Source organism: Orcinus orca, chromosome 16, assembly GCF_937001465.1.
Source record: "Orcinus orca chromosome 16, mOrcOrc1.1, whole genome shotgun sequence".
Taxonomy (NCBI): domain Eukaryota; kingdom Metazoa; phylum Chordata; class Mammalia; order Artiodactyla; family Delphinidae; genus Orcinus; species Orcinus orca.
The window spans coordinates 28,068,269-28,089,196 of record NC_064574.1 but is presented as its reverse complement, the minus strand read 5'-3'; the positions used below and the strand labels follow the sequence as shown (position 1 = coordinate 28,089,196).

Here is a 20,928-nt window from a genome sequence, read left to right as displayed (position 1 = left end):
CACTCACGTTCTCTCACCTCTCTGCTCACAGAGCCTGGGGTCAACTCTTGAGCCTTGGCACCCAACGACAGGGTGCCTTTCCAGGGTCTAGAATAAGCCCTTTCCGCCCCGCCCCAATGACATGCCCCAACTCCTGGAACCTGGAGTCCACACCTTGAGTCGCAGAGACGCCCTCCGCCTGTTGTAATGATGGTCCACATCCCGGCTCAGACAGTGTGCTGGCCTTCAAAGTGGGGGGTGGGAGGGGTGTTGGAGGGGTCAGAGGATGAGGTAAAAACAGAACGGATGCCCAGAACCGTGTTTTATTAATCTCTGACCAGCGGAGTGGGCATAGTAAACAGTACTGGACCAATACTGTGCCATCTTGTCTGAGATGTTAAAAATTAGGATCACAATCTCACCCGCAACTGCAGGTTCACCTCTTCCTGAAGTATCTCTTCTCCAACACTGGGTGCCCACTGAGAGGTCAGAAGTTTGCAGCAAGAATTTCCTGCCAGCCTGTAGCTGCTGCCTCGGCCCCTCCCTCCCTCCCCCTGAAGCCCACGCTGACCTGCAGACCCCGCCTTGTGGACTCTCAACACTGCAAGCTGCCTGTCCAGGCCAACGTTGACCCAGAGCATCCTGCCCCTCGAGTGGGCGCAGGGGTGCTCAGTCCAGTGCAAGTATCCCAGTGCTCAGCCGCACCTTCGTTCTACACTGACAGGGGCCAACACATCAACTTTTGGCTGCAATTCCCAGAGAGCTTGGATCCTGCCTGTCTCCGTGTAGAGTCACAGCCCATGACCCTTTTGCTCCCTCGCACGACATCACACTCATCCCTTCCTGGGAAACCATTTTAATTAGTTTACACAGGCGGCAAAGAGGGAGATACGGAAGCTGGGCCGGCTGGGCTGTCTTTAGAAACTGCCAGGTCTCCCTCTTGGCTCTGAGCAGAATTAGCAGCAATTCTAAGAAGCCCCAGGCCTCCAACAGCAAAGCCAGAGAAAAGTCACCCCCAGAAAGCCAACAGGGGAGGTGGGAGGCTGTGAGTGCTCAGCGTCCTGCAGACGAGGGAGGTGGATGAGGGAAGTGTGGACTCACACGGGGCTCTGAGGCTCCATCCAGCAAGGCCTCCGGCCAGGGCTGTGTTTAAAGCTGGGTTAGGCAGAGATGGGAGCCACAGAGAGGAGATGAAAGGTCTGGCTGGCAAGCCCCAGAGGAAGGGCAAAGGCACTGGGGCAGATACAGCCGCGGACAATGGCCAGCTCAGGCAGGGCCTCTGCAATGCCCACAGCAAACAAGTCCATCCACACAGCTCTGAGGCCTTGGCCTCTTCAGGGCCCCTGTCTCAGCCAAGCGCAAAGGCATCTCCCAGGCCAGAAATCAGAGCCAAAGCACCAGCCCTGTCCCACAGAAGCTTGCAGATGTGGGACTGGGTCAGCATGCGGACCAGGCCATCCTCAGCTCAGTGGCAGTTCTGACAGCTGGGGTGGCAAGGAGACCCATTCACCCGGCAGCGGCAGCCCCCGCTGGTGTCTCCCGGGCCCTAGAGGATGAGCGGGGAGAGGAGAAAAGGTCAGGACAGTGAAGACAGTGGGCCCCTCCCCCTCCGCCATGCACTCCATCACACCCCCAAAGCACAGACTCCCACCCTGGGCCTTGGGTCGGGCACACCCCCCTGCTAAGATGACCCTCTCAGCCCCAGCTACCAGATGGAGGCAGCCGTTAAGGCCTTTCTGGGCGGCCTTTCTGGGCTCCCGTAGCAGCCTCAATTCTGTGGTCTGGAGACAGAGAGGACTTGATGGATTTTTGCATATTCGGGGTGGGTCAGCACACTGGCAGTATGAGTGTGTGTTCCTTCAGCCTCCACCTGTCTCACTGTCTGCCTGTACGGATAACGCCGAGCCCCAATTCCAGGCACACTCCTCCCAACGACAGCCACCAGGAGCCACCATGCACGTGCTCACCATGTGACAGATGCCCCGCGCTAAGCACTGCTCTTGCATTTTTTCATTTGATTCTGACAATAAACCTGAGGCCCAGCTATCATCTCCACTTCACAGACGAAGAAGCTGTGACTCAGAGAAGGGAGTAACAGCCTAACCACATGGTCAGTGTGTGCCAGAGCCAGGGACCCACCGCTCTACCTCCGACTCCCACCCGCACCCTTGGTCGCTGTCCTCTAGGGCTGGGCTGGGCCAACATTTCTGTAAAGGGCAAGACAGTTCCCTGAGTTTTTGCCGGCCAGTCGGTCTCTGCCTTTGTAGTGCCAAAGCAGCCACAGACAGTATGCAAACGAATGAGCGGCGCTCCCACAAAACTTAACTTATGGACACTAAAATTCGGCTTTCATATAATTTTTACATGTCATGAAATATTCTTCTTTTGATATGTTCAACCACTTTAAAAGATGTAAAAAACGTTCTTAGTTCACGAGCTACACAAATGCAGGCAGTGGGGTTAGAACTGGCCCATGGGCTGACCTGTCCAATCTCTACTCTCAGGCACTCTCCCACAGCACCCCGAGACCTCTGCTCCCTGGGGACTCACCCCGGGGCCCCAGCGAGGACCCTTGGTGACCCAGCAGATCTCGGTGTGGCAGACAGTGCAGCGGATCCAGTCACAGCCATCCTTCTTCTGCACCACGATCTGGCACTGTGGGCAGTGCATGGCCTCGCCCTGCTGCAGCATGGTCTGCAGCAGAGCAGGTGCTGACCTTAGGCCCAGCCCCGCTCCCTGGCGCCCACCCCACTGCAGAGAGAAACCGGCCACCCCCCTGAGTCGCAGAATCACTCTCCCATGCTGCTCCACCCAGGCCCGGCTGCATGCAGCCTCCTCTCCCATGCGTCTGCAGTCTCCTCTCTCCACCCGGACACTCCCTGCTGCTCGCCACTTGTCCTGAGTTCCATCTCTGGATGGGAGTGATGCCAGCAGGAGCTCAAGCCTCCAGGGCTGGATGAACCACAGTCCTTTCAGAGAAGTCCCCCATCCCTCCCCAAAACTCAGATCCCTGGCCCTCAGCCTTGACCCAGCCTCACCCTCAGCATCTCCGTCGTCTGCCAGGCAGCCACATCGTTCTGAGCCCGCAGGGCCAGGTCGTCTTGGTACTCCTTGCAGTTCATCTGCTCGTGGATGGCCTGCAGCAGGATGAGGGGCTCGAGGTGAGAAAGTTCCCCAGGGAGTTAGAGAGGTGAGGGCCGGAGCAGGCATCCACATAAGCACTTAATGCTTCTACGTGGTGTCAGTGACAGAGCCTTCCTTTGTAAACCACACACACCCTGAGGCCAGGGAGGTGAAGCCAGGGTCAGCACATATGATAATAATCATATATACCTATTTATTTTAAGTCCTGACAGGCACAGAAATCCCTAAACCGCAGGCCCTCGTCGCCGGCTGTGCTCTGCCCTGGCTGTAGGCCTAATGCTCTGAGAGTGAGCTTGCAGGGCTGCGAGCAGGCTCAGCCCTGCCTACTCGCCCAAGACCAGTCTCTACTGTGGTCACCTGCTGAGAGGATGAGGGCAGGGACAGCCTGAGGTGAGGGTCAGGCAGGGCTCAGTTCAGGACAGGAGTTGACACTCGGTCTGGGGCTAGGGCTGGGGTTGGTCTGTGAGGGATCGGGGTTCATCAGAGGCCAGGATCGGGGCTCAGTCTGGGGCCAGGATTATTCAGAGGCTCAGTCCAGATTCAGGGCTCAGTCTAAGGCTTAGGCTCAGATCAGGGCCCAAGCCAAGCCTGGCCACTGACACACAGCTCTAAGTCATTGCAACCAGGTCAGTATCCCAGCTCCCTTCCCAGGAGAACAAACTCGGAATGGCAGTGAGCTCCTGGCAGGACCAGAGTGACTGGGCAGTGTGGGTCCCTGTCCCCACCTTGCAAAGCAGGCAGTTGATGTGGAAACACACAGGGCAGGTGAACTCGTTGACGTCATCCTCAAAGAAGCACCATCCTTTGCAGTCCGGGGTCTTGCAGTGGTAGCTGAAGGCACTGCGGTTTTCTGCAATGGAGATGCCCAGGTCCAGAAATCGCTGGTAATCCTCAGGGCTCAGGAGCTGCCAGCAGACCACAACCTTGGTGCTCTGGGTTCAGAACACCTGACAATGTGCCCTCCTGGCCACCAAATATCCCTCAGGAAGCCCCCAACCCATAAAGTCCAACATAGCAGTGTTAAAAACTCCGTTCAAAAAGTGGCTTATGGGAATTCCCTGGCAGTCCAGTGGTTAGGACTCTGTGCTTCCACTGCATGGGGCATGGGTTCGATTCCGCAAGCCGAATGGCTCAGCCAAAAAAAAAAAAGGAAAAAAAAAAGTAGGTTAAAAGTCCTGGAGATGGATGATTGCACAGCAATGTGGCTACACCCAATGCCACAGAACTGTACACTTAAAAAATGGTTAAATGGTAAATGTTATACATATTTTACCACAATCTTTTAAAAAGGGAAAAAAGTGGACAATAACAAGCAATTCCAGGAAGATGTGGTTAAACTAGCATCCTGGTACACAGCACTCTGAGAAAGCCACGCGGCAATAATGTTTCAACCATCCCAAACTTTTCTGACCCTTTGAGGCTTATTCTACTTCTACAAGTTTATCCTAAGAAAATAATACATAAGAAGGAAAAGACACCATGCAAAATGTTCCCTGAAGCATTCCTTACAAACTGGAAGGAACTATTAATAATAATTAATATTAATAATTATTGATATTAATTATTAATAATTCCAGAAACTGGAATTATTAAGAGAGGAGAACTAAACAGGATGTATGCCATAGAGATTTATAATAATCTTTAGGAAGGTTTTGTAGCAAAATAGCAAAAGCTGTTGTCCCTACACTGGTTACAATGAGGTAAAAATCATGCCTATGTTCTATATCTTCACTGAGTGATAGTCTTAAGAGTTACATTTGTCAAAACTCATCTAACTGCATCCTTACAACGGACAAATTTTATTGTGTGCAAGGTATACCTTAATAGTTAATTTAAAAAGAAAAAAAAAACATGTCTATCCAGAGACACCAAAGGAAACAGGAGAAAATGCCATCAGAGATTCTCTGGGATGGCAGAGTCGGTGCGTGATTTTCCTCTTTGATTTCTGTTCTGGTTCTTGTGGTTTAGGCATGTTTTTTGTAAAACAACCTCCACTGCATTACTCTGCTGATCCCTGCCCCTTCCTCTTTCTCTGCCACACTTGACTATTCTCCGAGGCTTCGGTCAACGTCCAGGGGCTCCAGGGAAGCATGAGCCCTGCAGCTCCTTGGCATGAACTCTGGCCCCATCACAATGCCCCTTGGAAGAGGTGGGTTTTATAGGGAAAGCCTCTGGGCAGCGACTGTGGGTGCCAGGACATATGGAATGATCTATGTCTTGGGGCCTCTCCAGGCAAGAGTAAGGAAGCCAGAGCTGCCCTTCTCAGCTGCCCCACAAACAACAGTTAAAAATGGGGCTTCTCTTAGTGTAAAGGCTGGGAGTTCCCAAAGGTCCACCCCTTCTGTCTGCCCTCTTTCCCCTGAGGCAGAACCCCTTAGGTGCCAGGAAATACTCGGTAAAGTTTAGGGGGTTCTGAGAAGCAGCATCGTGGGAAATAGGCAGAAGTGATGTGCAGAAACGCGGTCTTGTATATGCGGTGATGGGGGTCTCTCATTTGGACCTCAGCCACCTTTGGCCCTGCCTCCATGTTGGCCTGGGAATTCCAAGACGCCCAATTCTGGGAAGGCCATTCCCCAGCAGTTTAAAAACCAATGATCAAGTCCAACAGTCCACTTTACAGATGGGTAAATGGAGGCGCAGAGAAGGGAGAGCACTTGTTCAAGATGACCAGCAGTCAGGGGCATAACTCGATAATAATAACATTAATAATAACAGAAAACACACACATGCAGACACATACAGCCCTGTGAAAGGTTGCTGGAGAAGTGGCCCCTATTTGTTCATGTTTCCCCAACTCCACACCCTTGGGTGGTTCCCTCCCACACAAACTCTGGGCTTAAGCATGTGACCTGCTTTGGCCAAAGGGACAGGAGCAAGTGAGCAGCCTTGGAAAGCGCCCCTGCACTGGCTGCTCTTGGATCCTTGAGACACCAGCACATGAGCAGGCCCTGGCCAGCCTGGGGTGGATGAGACCAAAGTGGAAAGAGGCCCTGTCATCCCAGCCATCACAGATAAGACCATCACACCAGTCCAGCTAAGCCCAACCCAAATTGCTAACCTGCAGATTCATAAGCTAAATAAATGGCGGTTGTTTTGAGTCTGGAGTAATCTGTTACACAGCAGAAGCTAACTGATACAAGGGCTAACTGATACCACGTATCAAGCACTACTCCAAATTCTTTACACGTGTCTTCCACTATAATCTTCACAACCCTTGAAATAGAAACTAAGTCTCTGACCCCAACCAAGATGAGAAAACCGAGGCACAGAGAGGCTGCGTATCTGACCTGAGGTCACCAGGCCATCTGGCCCCAGAATTCCCCCCTGCTAACTGCTCTGCTGTCTTTTCTTCATAAGGGTGTTTTCTTTACTAGGTATTTCCCCTAGTTCCTGTCCTGCCCATCCCTTGGGCTTCCAGCATCCCACATGGAAAAAGCTCTTGATAAATGACTGGTGCCTGAGACTGGGACTCTCAAACCAGTTCCCACCTGCCAGCTCAGGGCCCAGTTCCCTGGGACAGGGGGTGTGCCCCTTCCTCCCCCAGGTCTTACCGCCCGGATCTCCCTCTCCAGCAGCTTGCCCGAGCATGAGTAGGTGTTGTCAATGAAGGGGCAGGCAACCTCAGCCTCCTGGCTGTTGCGGATGGTGCCCTGTAGACACTCCCTGGGAGAGGTATGAAAGGGTGGGGAGGTTAGGGGTCATCTGAACCCCATCCCCCAGGACTCCAGCCCCCAGAACTCCAGCCCTCACATGGTGAGGCCTGACCCCAGGCGGGCTTCTCCTCAATACCTCCCTTCCTTCCGATCCCTTCCACCAACCCATCACTTCTGTCCCCCCCACTGCCACCCTTATCACTCCGGCCCAGGTCCCATCACCTCACCTGCAGGACTGCAGGAGCCTCCTTACTGGGCTCCCTGGGTCTACCATGTCCCTCCCCACAGCCTCCCATCCCATCCCACCCAGAGCAAACCTGAGAGCCCCGGTGACTCACCCTCCCTAATACCTCTCTGTCCCCATCCCCTAACCCCCTCCATCCCTCTGCTCCAGCTACACTGACCCCTTGCTGCCACAGGCAGGCCAGGCACATACCCACTTTGGACCCCCTGGTCTGCTCAAGTGCAGCCTCCCTAGGGGCTTCCCAGACCTCTTGTAGGGCAGGGCCTCTGTTACTTTTACCATAATCCACTGGTACTTAGCATTTGGCACAATTTACAATTATATCAGTGATTATTTGATTAACATCGGCCTGCCCACAGGAATGTAAGCTTCAGGAGGCGGAAAATGAGCTTTTTTGTTCACTCCTGGATCCCCAGGCCTAGCCCAGTCCCTGGCACCCAGGAAAGCTCATCAGATGTGTGCTGTGAAGAAGGACACGTTCTCCACAGCCCAGGGCCAGGTGTGGAGCCTCAGAGGGCAGACTGTCCACCAGCGAGGGTCAGGGCGGGGTTGGCACGGGCTGCCAGGCCAGAACCCAGGCCTTACATGGGCCTGGCGGTTGTGTGGAAGGTCGCATGCTCTGGCGACAGAATGCCTGAGCTGTGTGGCCTCGAGCAAGTTGCTGGCCTCTCTGTACCTCACATTCCTCCTCTGCAAAAAGGGGAGAGAGTGCCTACCTCGCAGGTTTCTGTGGGCGTCCAAGGAGATGTAAGAGCACTGCGCCCCACCCCCTTTCAGCCATGGGTACTGCGCAGCCGTGAGCAACTACATCGCTGGGGGTGGGGTCAGGGCCGCACCTGCAGAAGGTGTGCAGACACTCACGCAGCACCACGGCCTCGCCGGGCGCCAGCACCGAGTAGCATACGGGACACTCGGTAGGCTCGGTGTTCAGCACCAGGCTCCGCTGATCCAGTTGCACGTGCTGTAGGTAGTTCCCCTCCTGCTGCTGCTGCTTCCGCTGGGCACACGGGGGTGGGGCCGCGGGGCGGGTCAGGGTCTCAGGGGCGGGCCAGAAGGGCGCAGGACCAGGGGATGGGTCAAACCTGCCGGCGGCGGGGAGGGTGGGGGGGGGGCGAAGCAGAATCCTGCGGTGGGGGTGGGACTGGGCAGGCTGAGGTTAGGCGCAGGCGATGCTGGGAAGGGAGGGGCCGGGAGCAGGGCGGGGCGGGAGGCGAGGAAACAGGGGGGTGGGGTGGGGGTGGGGCAGGAGGCGGGCCAGGCACTGGCAGGTTAAGGCTGCAACCTAGTGTCAAGCCAGGGAGCGATGGCGTTTGGAAAGGAAGGGGCCAGGGTCTGAGCGGGGAGTCAGGAGTAGCAGGGCTCCCATCTCTGCCAAGAAGCAGGGCAGGGCTAGGGCCAGGGAGGTGAAGGCAGAGCCGGGTCGAGGCCACAGAACAGGTCAGGGGTATGGGAGGTGGTGATAAAGCGAGGGAGCTGAGCAAGGTGGGAGAGAGAAGAGGGTCCGGGCCAAAGCTGTCGATGGGACCAGCAGTGAGGTCATGGCCGGGGTGGGACAAGGGCAGACTGGGTCCAAGTGGGGGATGGGAGCATCCGATCAGAATGGGCGAACGCTCAGGGTTAGGTAACTGTGTAATCAATGCGTGCGTAACATGATGGGGGTGGGACTGTGGGAGGAGCAGGACGGAGGGCTGGGTCAACCTCCCAGGGAGCGGTGAAGGGCTAGGTCCAAGATCCTAGGAAGTCTGGGTGGGCCACAGCCAGGGAGGAAGGGGAGGTCAGGAATAGTAGGATTCAGAATGAGGTCAGGGCTGAGTGGAGCAAAAGCGAGGTCACAGGCGGACAAAGGGGCAGCGGATGGGGGAGTGGTCAGGGTCTCAGCTAGGATGTTGGGGTCAGAGCCCGGTACTCTCGTGTGCACAGTGAGAGTGTAAGTCAAAGCCAGGGGCAGCGCCACAGCCCACTGTGGGGGGGGTGGTCAGATAAGCTTGGATGTGCATCACAGCCGGGGAGCAGGGTCCTAGCGACAGGATGAGCTCAGGGAGAGGCCGGTCACAGTCAAGTGCAGGGTCACCACCAGTGGTGTGATCAGGAGGGGTCAGCAACAGGGGGAGGAGCGGCAATGTGGAGGTGCCTCCCTTCCTGGCCTATGCCTCCCCCGTCCAGTCTGCAGGTGTCTGTCCGGGGTCCGCGCCCACCTGCTGGTACTGGCGCAGCGCCTCCTCCTCACCGGCCAGACGCGCTCGCTCCTCCTCGTCCGGCTGGTACGAGGCAGGGACCTGGTAGGCCTCGGGCCGCGCCCGGCAGCACATCTCGCAGCCGGGCCGCGTGGGCTTGTTGATGAAAGTGCAGCCAGGGCACTGCCAGCCCACCTGGGGGCAGAGGGGCGGTGAGCGCAGGGAGACGAGACGGGCAGGTCAGGGGCGCAGCGGCGCGCACTGGGCAGCTTACCGGCGGGGGCTCTGGCGCGGCGTCGTTCTGCCCCCGCCCCGGCTCCTGGGGGCCCCCGGGCTTCGGGAGGACTGGTTCCAGGGGGCCCCGTGGCTGCAGCGTGAGGTCCTTGAAGCCCAGATCTGGGGAGGAGGGTTCAGGGGTGGCGGATCCCTGCAGCCCATTTCATCCACACCCTGGGCCAGCCAGGAACCCCGGGCTCTGCACTGACCACCCCCTTACCCCGCCCCCTTCTATCTCCCTCCTTCCGGAGGAGTCTCCAGCTCGGTGGTCCTGCCGGGTGGGTCCAGACCTGGCCGAGTGTCCTGGCTCCCAGGGGTCAGAGCCCCTCCTCCACCCACGACTGCTCCTGGGGCTTCCCAGCTTAAAAACCCGGTTTGAAAACTGATCTCCTGTGCTCCTAAGTGTAGCATCTAGAGGGTCGAACACCACTTCTGAGGTAGTCCTGCCAAAATACTGAATCTGAGTCCATTCATGAGGGCACATGGGACAGAAAAACAAAAACTAAAACTGGCCTGGACTCTTCAAACAACAGGAGAGCCAAGGGAAGACAGGAGACCAAAGATTGAAAAAGACTGTGAGACACCGAGGCCAAGGGCCAGGTCTTTCACTATAAAGGACATTAGTGAGACAACTGGTAAAATTTGAGCAAGATCTGTCCATTAGATCAATGGACCGTATCAATGTTAATTTCCTAAGTTTGATAGGTGTATGTAGTGAGAAAATGAGCCTTTTTTTTTTTAAAGGAAATACACACAAGTATTTGGGGGAAAGGGACAACGTGTCTGCAACTTACTCTCATAACAGTTCCAAAAAATTACTTATGCATAAATAAATACTGAGAGAATGATAAAGCAAAACAAATATAGTCAAATGTTAATATCTGGGGAATCCACATGAAAAGCACATGGGAATTCGTTATACAATTCTTTATACAATTTTGCAACTTTTCTGTAGGTCTGAAATATTTCAGAATAAGAAGTAAAAAATTTAGAATAAAAACTAGCTATTATCATATCCAATTTACAGATTTAGAAAACTGAAGAGCAGAGATGAGAAGAGACTTGCCTGAGGTCACACAGCTGATAAATGCCAGGGTGGGGACTGAACTCAGCCCCTCTCCCCTAGACCAGCTGTTCTCTAAATGGTTCCCCAAATGGCTCCTTCCTGGGGTGTCCTTTGTCCTCTCTTCCCCACTACGGATAAGGTCTTCCAGGCACGTTCCTGACAAAAGCCCCTGGGCTCTGCTCCCTGCTCCCTCTCCCCTACAACCTCAGGAGAGTGCATGCGCTCTGGAGCAGAGCCTCACCCTCCAGCATCCGCAGCTGCCGCTCCCGCTGCAGCTCCTGAGGGTTGAGTGAGGTGTTGCAGGCTGACAGCAGATAGAGGTAGGCACTGGCCCCGTTCCGCCGCACCCCGTGGGAGTGCAGGGTCTCCTGGTCCCGGGCCAAGCGCTGCCCAATCACCCACTGCTGCAGGGTTGGCGGAAAGCCATAGTCCAGGAACACCTGGCAGGGAGGATGCAGAGGGAGTGTGGGGAGGGAAGCGCAGAGTAGAGAGAGGCAAGGCAAAAGGGGGACCTCCGCCCTGACGCGTCTTCCTTGTGCCCCCTCACTCACCATGTCCTTGAGGGAGGCCACCGTCATGTCAGGCCGCACCGTGAGCCAGATAGTGACCGTGTGCAACTGCGCATCCTCCACGCTCACCCACAGCCTGCGGGGAGGGCAAGGGGCCACAGGTCCAACCTCAGCCGCCAGCCAGCTCCTGGATTCCCACTCCCCTGTGATTCCTGTGTCAGAACTCGCTGCTTAGGCCCCTGCAATGGCTCCACATGGCTCTCAGAATAAAATCCAAACTCACTGTGGCATGGCAAGGGCCTCCATGCTCTGGCCCCTCCCAAGCTCTCCAACCTCTTCTATTATTGGCTATTATTGGCTCCTTAGCCAAACCACAACAGTTATTAACTGTATGCCAAGACTCTTCAAAGCACTTAACATGTATTAACTCATGTAATCCTCTCAGTGAACACATGAGGCAGGTACTGTTGTCACCCCTATTTTAGAGATGAAACAGGAGGCACAGATAGGTTACAGTGGCTCTGCCAAGTAAACAATTAATAACTGTTAGAGGCAGGATTTCAACCCAAACAGTATTATTCCACAGAAAGCGGTTTTAAACACCAACCTTCTCAAAGCTGCTCAAACTTTTTTCGAAGACCAAAAGCATGAAAAGGGAGGGCTAAGACAAAAAAAACAGAACTGATCCCAAGACACAGAAAAATTAGGGTGTAGAACAATAACAGGAAAGCCCACTTAGAACCTCCAGAGTGATTTCGGAAAACGCCGCATCCTTAAAGCAAGAACAGCAAGAAACAATCAGAAAATGAGGAAGAATTCCTGTGAATGTAACAGTGACTCCTTACTATCCTAACCTTCAGGTCAAACTACAAGTTCACAAGGAAAATAAGAGATATTAAATTACACCATGAGGAGGCAATTCATAAACTCAGAATGTGGGAGAATTCTGGAGGTCAAAGACCAGGTTTCTTAAAAAAAAATTAATGGCACTAAAAATAGAGAAAGTGAATAAAAGAGACTCAGACAACATTAAGAAATGCTATTTGATCTCGTTTGGCTCCTGACTGGAACAAATCAACTATAACAAACACTAACGAGGGAGTTACAAGTGGTCAGGACTCTGGGGACCCAGGTTTAATCCCTGGTTGGATCCTGCAAGCCATGTGGTATGGCCAAAAAAAACACAAAAAAAACACTAACAAGATAATCAAGGAAAGTTGAATATAAATACAGTATTAGGGAATTTTAAGTAATTATTGTTAATTTTTTAGGTGTAATAATGGTATTGAGGGGTTTTTTTTAAGTCATTTTTTAAAGACATATCAAATTACTTATGAATGAACTAAAATCTGAGACTTGCTTTAAAAATACTCCAGAAAATACCTCAAAATTCCTCAGGATAATAATTTTCAACACCCAGCCAACTAACAGGGAAATAAGAAATTTTTAGACATGTATAGACGCCAAAAGTTTACCATCCACCTCTCCACGTGAAAAGTTTTTGAAATACAAGAAAAAAAAAAAAAGAATAGCTGAGTCTGATGCAGGAGAATGGAAGAAAAGTAAAAGGAAATTTAAAGAAGGACGAGATCTTAAACTTCAAGACATTCTTCTTCAAGCAACAGGGGTTTTGAAACATGAAAGTGCATAAAGTTTCAACTGCACTACTTATTCTACACTGAGTAATATTTCCATAATCAAAATACTATAAATGCTATTTTAGTGGGTTTACATTTTTAGAATCAACCTAGAGGCAAAGCATAGAAGCCTGAATTTTACTTAGGAAACAAAATCTAAAAGCTATAACCTTAACACCAATAACAGAAAAATACAGTTGGAACCCTTATATCTAATGTCATCAGGATCAGTGGTGATCAGTTAGTCAGAAAAATCGTTAAAGCAGAGAACTGCAAAAACAGCTGCAGACTTTAACAATTTTACCTTACAGGATACAAATGCACATTCAATGGCCAATCTCTAGGTAAAAGGCCAATGGCTTTTCTTGAGTACAAATCTGCTACTGGAGTTCCCCATGATTGTTTCTTTTCGTATGAACCACACGCCTTATACATGGTCTATGACTTCCAGTATCAGCTTCTTTAAAGTGGAGCAAAAACTTACACTCTCAAAGCATCTGAGTACAGAGCCCTTCTGGATTTTTACCATATTTCTTTACAACTGTCCCACCCTAAAATGATAACAGTTTTTTTTGGTGCCTCATCTCTATCTTGTCTTTCTAAAGCAATCAACTTAGTTTTCATAGACACAATTCTCTTTTAGCACTCATGTTTTATTGATTGATGTAACAGCTAATTAAATTATGCTGTGGCAGTAACAAGTATAACTGATGTAAACAAGCTGTGTGTAGTGGCATGGGTTTTTTTTGTTATTGTTGTTTTGTGTGTGTGGTACGCGGGCGTCTTTCACTGTTGTGGCCTCTCCCGTTGCGGAGCACACGCTCGTGTGCCACAGCTACTAAGCCTGTGCTCTAGAGCCCACAAGCCACAACTACTGAGCCGCAACTACTGAAGCCCAAGTGCCTAGAGCCTAGAGCCCGTGCTCCGCAACAAGAGAAGCCACCGCAATGAGAAGCCTGCGTACCACAAAGAGAAGCCCGCGCACCGCAATTAAGCCCATGCACCGCAACGAAGAGCAGCCCCCGCTCACCGCAACTAGAGAAAGCCTGTGTGCAGCAACGAAGACCCAATGCAACCAAAAATAAATAAATAAATTAATTAATTAAAAAAAAATAATGCTGTGATAACTAGATATTCACAAGCAAAAAAATGAAGTTGGACCTCACACCATATACTAAAATTAACTCAAAAGGGATCAAAGACTTAAATGTAAGAGCTATAACTATAAACCTCTTAAAAAAATAAATAGGGATACACCTTTATGACCATGTATGAGGCAGTGGTTTCTTAGATGATGTCAAAAGCGCAAACAACAAAAGAAAACAGATAAACAGTCCTTCGTCAAAATTAAAAACTTGTGCTTCAAAGGACACTATCGATACAGTGAAAAGACAACCCACAGAATGGGAAATGAAAATATGTGTCCATTGTATACATATACACCACATTTTCTTTATTCATTCATGGTTACTTAGGTTGTTTCCATGTACAGTATATATACACCATGGAATATTATTCAGCCATAAAAAGAAGGAAATCCTTCCCTTTGCAACAACATGGGCCTTGAGGTCATTATGCTAAGTGAAATAAGTCAGACAGCGAAAGACAAATGCTGTGTGATCTCACTTACATGTGGATTTAAAAAAAACCGATGTCAGAGCAAAAGAATAGACTGGTTGGCAGGGAGGGGGGTGAAGGTGGTCAAAAGGTACAACTTCCTGTTTTAAGATAAATAAGTTCTGGGGAAGTGATGTACAGCATGGTGACCATAGTTAACAATATTGTATCATACATTTGAAAATTGCTAAGAGAGTAAATCTTAAAAGTTGTCATCACAAGAAAAAATAATTTATCACTATGTGAGGCAATGGATGTTAACTAAACTTACTGTGGTAATCATTCCACAATACATACATATATTAAATCATTATGTCATACACCTAAAATGGTTCTGAGGCTCAATTTCCAACCTGTGGAAGGGGGAGGGGGGGAAGGCTTCCCACACACCACTAAGCAATTTTCAGACAGCAGCAGGGCTCAATTCTGGCACTCTCTACCCAGAGACAGCGTCAGCTTCCACAGGTTGAGGGCTCAGTCCTACAAGACTGCCCCACCACTTCACACACCAATTGAAAGCCCAAGTTGTCACCTGTTCTCTGACTGACTGGTTATAGGTTAGGGATTCCAACGACCTCCTCCTTGGGTTTGATTATTTTGCTAGAGCAGCTCACAGAACTCAGAGAAATATTTACTTTCTATATTACTGGTTTATTATAAAAGCCTGTAACAGCCAGATAGAAGAGAGGCATAGGCAAGGTATGTGAGAAGGGGTGCAATTCTCTCCAAATCTCCAACCTGGAAGCTCTTCAAACCCTTTTTGAGTGTTTATGGAGGCTTCATTACATGGGCATGATTGATTAATCCATTGGCCACTGATGATCGATTCAACCTCCAGCCCTTTTCCTCTCCCCCGAGATCAGGGTGATGGGACTGAAGGTTCCAATCCTCTAATCACAGGATTGGTTCCTCTGATGACCAGCCCCCATCCTTAGGTGATCTAGGGGCAGTCCAAGAGTCACCTCACTAACATAACAAAAGGCACCTTTATCATTCTCATCACTTAAGAAATTCCAAGTGTTTTAGGAGTTCTGTACCAAGAACAGGAAGAAGACAAATATATATTTCTTATTATAAAAGTCACAATACCTTAAACTAACTATATATGTCAATTATATCTCAGTAAAACTGGGGAGGGCTTCCCTGGTGACGCAGTGGTTAAGAAGCCGCCTGCCAACGCAAGGGACACGGGTTCGAGCCCTGGTCCGGAAAGATCCCACATGCCGCAGAGCAACTAAGCCTGTGCGCCACAACTACTGAGCCTGAGCTCTACAGCCTTCGAGCCAAAACTACTGAAGTCCGCGCGCCTAGAGCCCATGCTCCGCAACACAAGAAGCCACCACAATGAGAAGCCCAGGTACAGCAACGAAGACCCAACACAGCCATAAAAAACTGGGGAAAAAATATGTCCATATAAAAACTTGGACACAAATGTTCATAGCAGCGTTGTACATGTTAGCCGAAAAAGTAGAAACAACCCAGATGTCCATCAACTGATTAATAAAGAAAATATGGTATATCCATACACTGGATTATTATTCAGTCATAAAGAGGAATGAAGTACTGATACGTGCTACAACATGGATGAATCTAGAAAACATGATGCTAAGTGAAAGAAGCCAGACACAAAGGCTACATAGTGTATGACTCCACTTACATGAAATTCCCAGCATAGGCAAACTGCTAGAGATAGAAAGTAAATTAGTGTTTGCCTAAGGTTGGGGGGATTGGGGAAAAAAAGGTAGGGACATAAGGAGTGACTATTAGCAGGTATGGGGTTTTGGGACTTCCCTGGTGGCCAGTGGTTGAGACTCCAAGCTTCCACTGCAAGGGGCATGGGTTCAAAGGGCACAGAGCAGCCAAAAAATTTTTTTAAAAAGTACGAATACAGGGTTTCTTAAAAAATGTTCTAGAATTGGTTTCAGTGATGGTTGCACAACTGTGAATATACTAAAAGCCTTGAACTATAAACTTTAAATTGGTGAACTGTTTAAATTGTTGAATATGGTCTGTCAATTATATCTCAATAAAACAAAATCAAATGGGATCCACCACTGAAAATTAGAAACTGTAAAACTATTGTCTTACTACACAGCAGGAAAAAAGCAGGAAAAAACAATGTTTATTGAGTGATTAACATGCGCCAGGCACTGCGCTAAGCATTTCAGCAACAAGTTTAAGCCTCCTGGGGCAGACTAACAGTATCCATTAACCCTTGCCTTGAATTCTAGTGCAATACCTGGCTGTATTTCACAGCCTCCCTTCAAGCTGAGTGTGGCTGTGAGAATAAGTTCTGGCCTTGGGAGTTAAGTGGAAGAAGTGTGTGCAACTTTCTGAGCTCTGTTCTTAAGAGGAGAGTGGGAGGGGGTGCCCTTCTTCCCTTCTTCCTTCCTGCTGACAAGAATGCTGATGCAGTGGCTAGAACTGGAACAGCCATTTTGGACCATAAGGTGAACCTCAGAATGGAGGCCATGAATGGCATAACAAGACAAAAGCATGAGTCGCTGAGGACTGCAGGGAACAGAGCCTCCACATCTGGACTGTGTACCATCAAACTTGTTGATACCACTGTTAATATGTCTCTTTCTGTTATATGAGACCTAACACCCTAATACACCTCCTAACAATTCTAAGAACAGCTACTGATATTGCCCCATTTTTTATTTTTATTTATTTATTTATTTTTTGCGATATTCGGGCCTCTCACTGTTGTGGCCTCTCCTGTTGCGGAGCACAGGCTCCAGATGCACAGGCTCAGCGGCCATGGCTCACGGGCCCAGCCGCTCCGCGGCATGTGGGATCTTCCCAGACCGGGGCACGAACTCGTATCCCCTGCATCGGCAGGCGGACTCTCAACCACTGCGCCACCAGGGAAGCCCTGCCCCATTTTTTAAATGAAAAAAACTAACTCTGAGAGGTGACGTGACCTGCCCTAGATCTCAGAGTTGATTTGTAACAGAGCTGGGGTTTGAAGCTAGGTCTCCTGACACCAGAACCTGCCATTAAGAATAACTTAACGGGCTTCCCTGGTGGCGCAGTGGTTGAGAGTCCGCCTGCCGACGCAGGGGACACGGGTTCGTGCCCTGGTCCGGGAAGATCCCACATGCCGCGGAGCGGCTGGGCCCATGAGCCATGGCCGCTGAGCCTGCGCGTCCAGAGCCTGTGCTCCGCAACGGGAGAAGCCACAACAGTGAGAGGCCCGTGTACCACAAAAAAAAAAAAAAAAAAAAAAAAAGAATAACTTAACTGTTTTATAGGCAAGACTATATCGCGGCCCACTGGGGTTCAGGAAGCCCTAAGTCCCTGGTCAGCTACGTACTCCTCACCTGATATCCTGTGTCAGGGAGACCTCAGGCTTCAGTTGCACGTTCAGGGGCACCCGTTGCTCTGCCAGCCATATGGCACACTGCATAGCCACCTGTTCATCCCCGCCAGCCACTGCTCGGGTGAGTCTCTGGGCCACCTCCTCAGCTGAAATCCACAGTGGAAGCAGGTTAGCACAGGGTTTATTTTTCAGGAGCTGGGGTTAAGGGGGTGAGGAAGGAGGTGATCCTTTGTACATGCTGCTTCCTCTCTGTCTTCCTGGTGAACTCCTACATATCTTTCAGCACCCAGCTTAAAAGTCCCTTTTCTCTGGGAGGCCTTCTCTGTCAATCCCCACTCCCACTCCCCACTCCCCCTCCCTGCTCATTTGGTTCTGTTTTCCCTTCATACTCCCAGGTCCCCCCACACTTCCGCTCATTTATACAACAAACATTTACTGAATTCTTACTGTGTGCCAATCACTGTCTCAGAAACTGGTCTTCAACAGTGAATAAGATAAACAGGGTCCCTCTTCTCATGGACCTCCCAGCCCAGTAAGAAGACAATTAACAAATTTAACAAAAGAAAAAGATTCAGGTTGTGATCCACGCTGCCAAGGAAATGAACAGGGTAAGGAAATCAGGAAAGCCTCTAGGAGGAGGTGACATTGAAGCTGAGAAGTGAAGGAGAAGTTGGGTATGTCAAGACCTGGTTGGGCAAAAGTGTTCCAGGTACAGAGAAAGGGAAAGGGAAAGGCCTTGGGCAAGAAATGGCTGGATTAGAACAGAAACCTGTGGGGGCTCCAAGCAGAATGACCAAGGGGCCCAATGCGGGAAGGCAGAGGTCAGCGAAGCCAGCAGGCCTGTGGGCTACCCAACTGCTCTGGGCTTTGTTCTAAGAACAAGGAGCACAGGAGGGTATGTGAGCAGGTTGGTGACATGACCCAACTTAAGTTCTCCCACGCTGGGTGGAAGGGGCCAGGGGGAAGGCAATGACCCTTGAGGTCTGCTCCCTCACCAGCCTGGGTGGTCTCCTGTGTCCTCTGGGAGCTCCCTACACCCTTCCCAGCAGAGCTGGCCCACTGAGGCCTCAGGGTCATCAAATAAATGAATGACAAGAGGCCCCTGGAAGGAACCAAGCCCCAGGGGAGGAAACTGAGGGGCAGGTGGGTAGAGGGACGACAGGGTTAATGCCCCTCCCCCCTCCCCACCCCCGAAGTTTCTCAGTCGCCTCCAGGCTGTGCCCACCTTTCTTGATCTTCTCGTCCATCTGGCGTGGTTGTGCCCATCCCCCCAGGCAGGGGCTGCAGCTCCGGGGAAATGCCACCTCCCGGTCACTTGCTAGAGGACGGGCGACCACGAGCAACTCAGTCCAGGCCGGTGACCTCTGGCGCGGCCCAAGCCTTCTTTGTGCCTCGGTGTCCCCGGTGGCAGTCGGGTAGCATCACACTACCCGAGGACCGGGGATGGGGCCTGGGGTAGGGAACGGGCCGGGACCCCGCGTGGGAGATGAAAGGGGGCACCAAGGCAAGCCCGCAAAGGGCAACAGAGGAAACGGGACAGGCCTGGCTGCGTGGAGGGACGACGCACAGCCGCGGCGCTGGGAGTCCCCGAGGAGGGCCTCCCCTTTTCCCTGCTGGGGAAAAGCGCCCTCCGGGGCGCGGGATTTCAGCCCAACTCCCTCCCCGGCGCAGCGGCCCCTGTCAGTCAGGAGAGGGAGGGGAGCAGCCTCCACGGAAAAGAAAGTGAAAGTGGCGGCCCCGGAAGTGGGGCGGAAGAGTCTCGCGGGATCCGGGTCTCCCCGCCGTTCCGGCGACCCGGCGGCGGCCCCTGCTCCGGATCTCGGCGGTCCGGGGCGCTCTGTCCTGCAGTCCGAGGCGTTCCCACCCCTCCCCCGGCCGGACCCGGACTCCTAGACCCTCACTCACCGGAGCAGCTTAGCCAGCAGCGCCGCGGGAGGGGTGGGGAAGTGGGCGGGGCCGGGAGGGGCGGGGAGCGACGTGGAGACCGCCCCTGCTCAGTCCAGCTGCCAGGTCTGCGGCGGGCAGGCCGGTCCTTGCTCCTTTTGCAGAAGAAATAGAGGCTCTGTTTGTTTCTGATCTGTCCGAGGCCACGCAGCCGGATTTAAATCCAGGCCGGACGGCCTCAGGAACCCACCCTTAGCCAGCCGGACGCTGCCTCTCGGCGGTCACTCTCCACCTTTTGATTGGGCCACTAATGAAATTTATTTTCTCCGGGCACAGGCTGGAAGCTCTTTGCATCCTCCAGTCTTCCCACCCCTGAACTTTTCTCCCACCCCTCATCCCATAGATCAACAGATCCTATGGGCTCGGCCTGCACGATAGTTCCAGAATCTGTCACCTCTCACCTCCTCCACACCCCATCCCAATCCACCTCCATCCTTTCTCCTCCGGCGTACTGCACCAGCCTCCTCATTGGGCTCCTGGCTTCCCCTTTTGGTCACTACAATCCATTTTCCACCCAGCTGCCAGAGGGCCCTGTTAGGATCAAGCCATGCCACTCCTCAAAACACTCCCAATAGCTCCCATCTCACTCAAAGAAAAAGCTGAGGTCCCCCCAAGGCCTGCAACTGCCGCCACTCCTTCTCTGAATACTATCCTCTTGGCTCACTCCACTCAAGACCCATTGGCCTCCAGACCCTGGAACAAGGCAGACACACTCCCACCTCAGGGCCTTTGCACTTGCCATAGCCCAGATATCTTCATGGATTGCTCTTGCCCTTTATTTTGGGCTTTAGCCAAAAGTCTTCCCTGTCCACTCTATCTGAAATTTCACACACACGCACCTAAATCTAGCATTTTATATTCTCCTTCCTGGCTTCATTTTTTCCCAAAGCATGTATTACTATCTAACAGCATATTTTACTTCTTTATCTTGGTTATCTTTTGGCTGTTTCCCTCTTCCAGAGGGTGGGGACTTTTGTGTGTTTTGCTCATTGCTGTGTTCCTGGTGTCTAGAACAGTTTCGAACACATAATAGTTGCCCATGGATTACGTTAAATGAATGAAGGAATCTCAGACTTTCATCTGGGATCAATTTCTTTTTGCCTGAAATATATCCCATAAGGCAGAGGTTCTCAGCCTGAGCTGTATGTTTGAATCACCTGGGGAACTTTTAAAAATCCTATGCCCAGGTCACATCTCAGATCAATTGATTCGGAATATCTGGGGTGGGTACAGGTATCAGGAGTTTTTAAGCTCTTTGGTGAGTGTAATGAGAAGCCAAGTTTGAGAACTGTTGTATTAGAAGTCCCTGTAGGGTGAGTCTTCTCGTGACAAACTTTCTTGGTTTTTGTTTGAAAAATCT

The 20,928-nt window shown here is 51.4% G+C and overlaps 2 protein-coding genes across 3 annotated transcripts in view; both read right to left on the bottom strand.

The window, feature by feature from the left end:
- The window catches only part of BCL2L1 (BCL2 like 1), an 871,182-nt gene that overhangs the window by 277,507 nt on the left and 572,747 nt on the right, over window positions 1-20,928 (bottom strand). The window lies entirely within an intron of this gene.
- Window positions 820-19,563, bottom strand: RBCK1 (RANBP2-type and C3HC4-type zinc finger containing 1). Of its 2 annotated transcripts, none has more exons than XM_033433425.2 (12): window positions 18,850-19,563; window positions 17,626-17,770; window positions 11,088-11,181; window positions 10,778-10,976; window positions 9,469-9,590; window positions 9,216-9,389; window positions 7,737-8,017; window positions 6,675-6,786; window positions 3,849-4,028; window positions 3,018-3,116; window positions 2,530-2,673; window positions 820-1,525 (listed from the first exon to the last, which is right to left on the bottom strand). In XM_033433425.2, exons 1-12 carry the CDS (start codon window positions 18,869-18,871, stop codon window positions 1,445-1,447), a joined length of 1,653 nt encoding a protein of 550 aa, XP_033289316.1. In that variant the 5' UTR covers window positions 18,872-19,563; the 3' UTR covers window positions 820-1,444. The 2 variants fall into 2 exon arrangements, with proteins under 2 accessions (XP_033289316.1, XP_004272726.1); XM_004272678.4 differs by having other exon boundaries at window positions 7,857-8,017; window positions 18,850-19,561.

Bases quoted from the DNA above. Each gene is read 5' to 3' on its own strand.
- RBCK1 (XM_033433425.2), bottom strand. From the start codon at position 18,871: ATGGACGAGAAGATCAAGAAAG. The intron at 10,977-11,087 runs GTGAGTGAGGGG...CCTCCCTGCCAG, and splicing joins TGGCCTCCCTCAAGGACATG to GTGTTCCTGGACTATGGCTT. The intron at 3,117-3,848 runs GTGGGGACAGGG...ATCCTGCTGCAG, and splicing joins TCAACTGCCTGCTTTGCAAG to GCCATCCACGAGCAGATGAA.